Source organism: Hemitrygon akajei, chromosome 7, assembly GCF_048418815.1.
Source record: "Hemitrygon akajei chromosome 7, sHemAka1.3, whole genome shotgun sequence".
Lineage (NCBI taxonomy): Eukaryota > Metazoa > Chordata > Chondrichthyes > Myliobatiformes > Dasyatidae > Hemitrygon > Hemitrygon akajei.
The window spans coordinates 34229722-34236739 of record NC_133130.1 but is presented as its reverse complement, the minus strand read 5'-3'; the positions used below and the strand labels follow the sequence as shown (position 1 = coordinate 34236739).

The 7018-nt window shown below is 41.8% G+C and overlaps 1 protein-coding gene across 1 annotated transcript in view; it reads left to right on the top strand.

The window, feature by feature from the left end:
* The first annotated feature begins 1719 nt into the window (after positions 1-1719).
* The window catches only part of xpo5 (exportin 5), a 115996-nt gene continuing 110697 nt past the window's right edge, over positions 1720-7018 (top strand). The window contains exon 1 of the mRNA XM_073050614.1: positions 1720-2043. Coding sequence (XP_072906715.1) covers positions 1939-2043 — 105 coding nt within the window. The 5' untranslated portion in view covers positions 1720-1938. The remainder of the gene's footprint in view (positions 2044-7018) is intronic.

Here is a 7018-nt window from a genome sequence, read left to right as displayed (position 1 = left end):
TACCTCCTCCTCATTGACAGTCAATCTACGCTCTCTTCAACTATTACTGTAGCTAGGCAGAGTTCAAACGCCATTTATAAATTTGCCAGTGACACAACTGTTGTTGGCAGAGTTTGAGATGGTGATGAGGAGGCATGCAGAAGGGAATGCTTGAGTCCTGTCGCAACAACAACCTTGCTCCCAAAATCATTAAGACCAAGGAATTGATTGTGGGGAAGCTGAGGAAGCACACACCAGTCCTCACCAGGGGAAGCAATTTCAAATTCCTGGGGGTGAACATCTCTGAGGATATATCATGAGTATTGATGCAACTACAAAGAAGGCACGACAGCAGCTATATTTCATTAAGGGCTTGAGGAAATTTGGTATGTCACCAAAGACAAGCAAACTTCTAGAGATATACTGTGGAGAGCACTCTCACCGGCTGGTATGGAAGGCCACTGCACAGGACTGCAAAAAGCTGCAGGGGCAGCAAACTCAGTCAGCTCCATCATGGGCACTAGTCTCCCCAACATAGACGACATCTTGAAAATGCAATGCCTCAGAAAGGTGCATCCATTGTTAACAATCCCCATCACCCAGGCTATGCTTTCTTCTTATTTTACTATCAGAGAGAGGGGTCTACGAGGCTGAAAGCCTTCACTCCACATCTTAGCCACAGCTTCCTCCCCTCTGTCATCAGATTTCCGAACTGTTCTGTGTTGCTCTCTTCATATCCCACTTGTTATATATAAAACAAGTATACACACATACATCTATATCTCTACATACATACACCACACATATCTATTTATCTCTTATTGTAATTAAATCTGACTGTGATTCGTTAGTGTAAAATAAGGGCAGACAGGAAGAGGAAGAATATATTCCTTTTCCCTCATAACCTACCAGATAACTATATTTACCGCTCACCTCACCCCAATCAGAAATACTCACTTTGCCCTTTCCATCCCTCCCCACCCTCTCTACAACTTAAATCAGTTCCGATACAGCGTCTCGACCTGTACCACTGGTGCACCACTGATGCTGTCTGATCCGCTCGCTGAGGGTTTTTTTTATTGTCTCCTACCGTCTGCAGTGTCTCGTGTTTTCATATACTTGTCGGACCCAGTCATCGACATCGCGTAGTTCGAAACATAAAGGACTTAGCGCCACGACAACGATTACCCGATTTGCAGTAATGCTGAATGGAGTGGTAGACTGAAATAGTCTTTTTAGTCAGTAACACAGAACTCGATACATCTAAAGTAAAAGATACATTGTGTTTTCACGAGTCAGACTGCTTCTGTGTGGACAGAAATAATTATGTTTCAGGATGACGACTCATTTACAAGTCTATTGATAGTTAACGTATTCTTTTTTCCCAGCGCAATACAACGTTAATTAACGAACGATGAGATAAGGGAAAAGACCTTTGGCATCAGTCCAGTCACAGTTATACTGTGTCCCAGATGATGCAGCATTTCGTGATTAGAATGGCCTAAAACTTATTGACAATTCAGAACCTCCCCTTTAAACATGAAGCAACGAACTCCCTCTTGAATGAAAACACACGGCACCGAATTCTAAAGTCCAATTTACACATGACGTAACCATTATATCAGAGGTCGCATCTCGGCATTATGGGAATTGTAGTTTAATTATGAAATCGAACACCCAGAAATCCCCTTGATGTCTTAACCGGAAGCCAGCGACAGGGGGGACGTCAACAGACGACCGTTTTTTAACCTTTTCCCATAAATGGTCGGGGTCGCACGCATGCGCGTCCGGCTGCGTGTGAGCGTCGGCCTGTCCATGCCACTGGTGCTTGCAGACAATAACGGGTTGCGCCATCGTTAGCTGGTTCTCTTTGTTCAATAAGCGTCGCCGGCTCTTGCTCCTCGCATCAATCGGCCTTGCGCAGATTCCGAATCACGGAGGGAAAGGAAAGTTGCAATCATGTCGGGCGATCAAATCACCTCGCTGTGCGAACAGTTGATGAAGGCGGTAAACGTGATCATGGATGGAGGCTCGAGTTCACGCTACCGGCTGGAGGCCCTGAAGGCGAGTTCTCCTTTGAGAGGAGGCGATGCACCACAAATGCAATAACTGCATTCTCCCCACACTCTAAATTAGTTTCGCTTTTCCAGTGGTGGATCCGGAATCCCTCTTTCCTTTCTAACGTGCTAGAGTTTTAAACGGTATCATTCCAGCAGCAAGTCAGCGCAACGTGTTGGAAGCTTTAATTTGCCCCCATTAGCGCGTGTTTCAAATGTGTGTCTTTTTGCGTAAAACAAGATCATTGCAAAAGTACAGATTTCAAAAATAAGGTCGGGGGCATTGCGGCACGCTTTGCTTTTTCATTCATTCTGTGGACTTGTTTGATTGCAATGCATTTTAAAAACAAAAATGGAAGGTGGTTTTGCGCCTGCTTTCATTTTGACGTCCAATTTTGCTCGAGGGCCCATTTTAAAAAAAAATCCCAATGGCATTGTACTCACGTCCCTCATGCCAAAATACGTATTGACCTGCAGCTGATAATTCGTCATCGAGCGTGTGTCTTTGTACTAATTATTAATTCATTCATCTTTAGATGGGTTAGATATTTGAACTGAGGTAATCACATATATTCCTTGCGGTTTTGTGCATTGTTGGAGCGAGTCAAGGTGCAAGTGTGTGTGGAGGCGGGAGAAGGGAGATTAGGTCGGTAACTTACTGGTTCCTGGTTATGTTTTTAAAGATGTCGTTTTAGTCCGATTTCTGGTGGCATAATTCACCTTATTAGTGAAGAGTTGAAGTCAAACAAATTTTAACTGGTACTAAGTTTAAGGAAAACGATCTGAGATGTTGTCTTCTGTTTTGATTCCATCTATTTACAGTGTTTCTAACATACATGTGTTTGGTCATTATGTTTGCTGGGGAGAAGGGGCAAATGGTAAGTTTGTTAATTTGCCGAGCTTTGACCTAAACTGGAGTTGCATATTAGGCATAAAGTTTCATTGGCATGGCTAGTATTATTGCACATCACTGGTTGGTAGGGTGGTGATCTCTTTCTGTCAGCTGAAGTCAGGGTGTTGAGGTACTTGTAAATGCAAGTCACTATCAAGAAACAAAGAGCAATTTCAACTTAGCTGGTGCATATGTGATTGGATTGAAATTCCTAACTTTATTGCTTACAAGGGCTGTCATCCTTGTCCATGTCAACAGTGAAGTTGGGAAATTTGTGACCTGTTGAAGTAACTGGGAAGTTTTCTTTAAGTTAACACATTGCAGTGTCAGAGTGAATGATTTTGGTTCTGGTTTTATATGAATTGCCGTCTGCTGTGTAATAGAAGTTCGACACAGCCCTTTCAACCCTGGTGATGGTCAAGTGTCTATTTACATACAGCCCACTTATTTTCTCACTTTCTCTGTAAACTGCCAACCTGCAAGCCTTGGATTATGGGAGGAAGCCACAGCAGCTGGAGGAAATCCACCTGGTCACAGACAGAGTTTACTTGCTGTCTGTATGCTCAGGGAGCAGCAATGAATGAAGGTGGCTGGAGCTGGGAGGCAGCAGCTGCATTGGTGACCACGATAATGTTTGAAAGCAGTCGGAGCACACATCCGCAGAACCGGTCTTCAAAATCCTGAAATGACTGGTAAATATTTGTCAGGCTTTAGAGCATCTAGATAAGTGGTTTCCTACAGGGTGCCCAGCCTATGATCTACTTTTGAGCCACAGACTGTAGTGGCCAGACAGTTTAATTTTTGGACGACAGTGAGATAACGAGGGACTGAAGAAGATTGTTATTAATTGTCCAAGATTGGTGGTCTTTCAAGTCTTTGTCCTACATGGAAGCGTTTACTCAACATGGCAGTGCAGCTGGGGCTAGTCCAAAATAAACTTTGGTTCTGTGTTTTAATTAAATATGAAAGTTTACAGGAGGAAATCTGCAGATGCTGGGAATTCAACCAACACACACAAAATGCTGGTGGAACACAGCAGGCCAGGCAGCATCAATGCCTGGCCTGCTGTGTGAAAGTTTATGTTCTTTGGGGAAGTTGGTCTCCAATTTTATCGGCCTTATAGGGATGTGGCTTTCAGACAAATGGGCCCAGAATTGCCCTGGGAAGGGTATTTCGCAGTTCATTGCAGAGGATGAGTTGGGTGCCAGCTAGAGTGGATCTGCTTCATATGCTGTGGTCTTCTCTTGTAAACCTTCAATGTAAGTAAGCACTGTCATAGAAATGATACTGTTTGATACATGATTGTATTTCTGAGTAAATAACAATTTAATGTTGCCATCTGACAAAGGAAGTCATCCAGCTTTGAGTCCATGTCTGCTCTTGGAGCAGCCCCGTCAATCCCTTGCATGTATGTTTCTTGCATCCTATTTTCTTTTGCATGTGCTGAACAAAACTCTGTTTTGCCTCCAGCCCCAACCAATTCTCCCATGAGCCATTAGGCTGAAGTACCCAATTAACCTCTCAATTAGCCCAGAGGACAGCCCAAGTGTTGACTGTCGATTTCCCTTCATAGATGGTGCCAAGTTCCTCCAGTGTGTTAAACCTACAATTCTGTATGTCTTTTTTTTGGGGGGGAGGGGTTGGAGGAGAGCAAGAGATCTTGAAAACCCTCATAGTCACAGGAAGAATATGCAAAGACCACATTACCCTGACGATCAGTATTGAATACAGGTTGCTGGAGTTGAGAGATGTTTACAGCAGCACCACTTAGATTAATCTTTTTTTCCCTAGTTTAACCTCTTTGATCGTCCTCATAATATTCCTTGCTTCTCCAACTCTGCCCAGTGCTCCTTTCTGCTCCTTGAAATAGATCAGTATTTTCAATGGCTTGCCTTTATCACATAATATGTAGTATGTTTCTGTGATTAGTTTTACTTGTTAAAGTTACTGGGTTGTGCACTTTTTCAGCTCTTGTAAAGATATTTATATTCATTTGGAAAATTAATGACAGTGGAATCGAGGATTTATGTCAAACCTTTAGGATAAAATAACTTCACATTGGGATATATTAGTAATATGAAGAATTGGGGGTGGTGACCAAAAGTTTCAGGTAGTTGGCTTTAAAGTTGGTGGTTTTTCAGGAGTGGGTGTAATTGAGATAAAATGTGCCCTTACTGGCAGACAGTGGGTAAGGTTAATTTTGTTATAATTTTGAAGTGGTGTAGGGGTCACCTTGGGTAGCATTAGTCAAAAATTGAGAAGGAATCTACTGACTTTAAGGATTTCATGTTAAATATCCTGGGTTGTTTTTGTAACAGAAGGTTGATTGCTGATTATGACTGAAATGTATATAAAACACTGAGAGGTTCGTTTTGACAACATTTGAACTAGTTGATCCTCCGGATCACAGAGAAGTTTAAGGATCCCAGTAGTGTGCATTGTAGGAGATTGATTGGTAAATGGGGAAAATGGTTTTGAATGCTGAAGTTTTTGAAGACTGGAGTAAAACACTTTGCTGTAACTGCAAAAACTTATTTTATATGAACACAAGTAGGATTTAGTACATGTAGGACTAACCATACCTGCACTGCCATTCAACATTGTTGTGGCTGATCTAGCTCATTTTGTGAACTTTTTGCAGTTACCTGGTTTTCTGTATTAATTACTGATAAAATGTGATCTGATCTTCTGTGTCATTAAACTAGACAAACCCAATCTGCCTCAACTATTAACACACAAACAACAGTACTTCTGTCAATACTGAGTATACGTTTAAGCCATCACAGTCTTGATTCAAAATGTATACGAACCTCTGGGGTAATCCATTCTACAAAAGCTATTTGGAGACATGTATTCCAGTCAATGAGATGAGATTGGAGGTGTGGGCTGTAGATGTGACACACAAATTCAGGTTACTGAGCCTGTTCTTTTCAAGAAAGATCTGTTTACATGCACCATGCCTTGATCAAAACAACTTTCAAAGAACCTGCTGAAAGAATTATAGAGGTGCGTGAAGCTGGAAAAGGTTACAAAAGCATTTCTGAAGACCTGAGTGTACATTATTGAAACTAATGGCATTGTGATCACTGATCATTGTGTTCATTAGTCTACAGTAAGAGACATTATCTACAAATGTAAGAAACTCAGCAGTATTGCTACTCTCCCTAGGAGTGGGCATCCTGCAAAGATCACACCGAGAGCACAACGTGCAATGCTGAAGGAGGTGAAAAAGAATCCACAGGTAACAGCCAAAGACCTGCAAAGATCTCTAGAATTTGCTAAAGTCTGTTCATGTGTGCATTATAAGAAAAACACTAAACAAGAATGATGTTCATGGAAGGACACCATGGAAGGAACAGCTACTCTCCAAAAGGAACATTGCTGCACATCTCAAGTTTGCAAAAGACCACCTGGATGTTCCACAATGCTTCTGGGACAATATTTTGTTGATAGATGATCAGAAGTTGAACTTTTTGGCAGAAATGCACATTGCTATGTTTGGGGGGAAAAAAAGCACTGCACACCAACACCAAAACTTCATTCCAACTGTGAAGCATGGTGGAAGAAGCATCATGGTTTGGGGCTGCTTTACTGCTTTTAGTGTCTGACAGCTTGTAATCATTGAGAGAACAATGAATTCAAAATTGTATCAAGACATTTTACAGGAGAATGTCAAGGAAGCAGTCTTTCACCTGAAGCTTAATTGAAGTTGGATGATGCAACAAGACAATGATCTGAAATACAAGAGTAAGTCGCAGCAGAATGGTTCAGAAAGAAGAACATCTGTGTTTTGGAATAGCTGTGTCAGAGTCCAGACCTTGACCCAATTGAGATCCTGTAGCATGAGCTGAAGAGGGCTGTTTATGCAAGGTATCTGAGAAATATTGATGAATGGAAACACCATAGTTTGGGGGAATTATCTAAAATTCCTCTCCTCTCCATGTTGCAAGTCTGATCAGCAGCTACAGAAAACATTTGATGGAGGTTATTGCTGCTGAAGGAGGATCTACCAGTTATTAAATACAAGGGTTCATATACTTTTTTCAGCCTGGACTGTGAATGATTAAACAGTGTGTTCAATAAAGACATG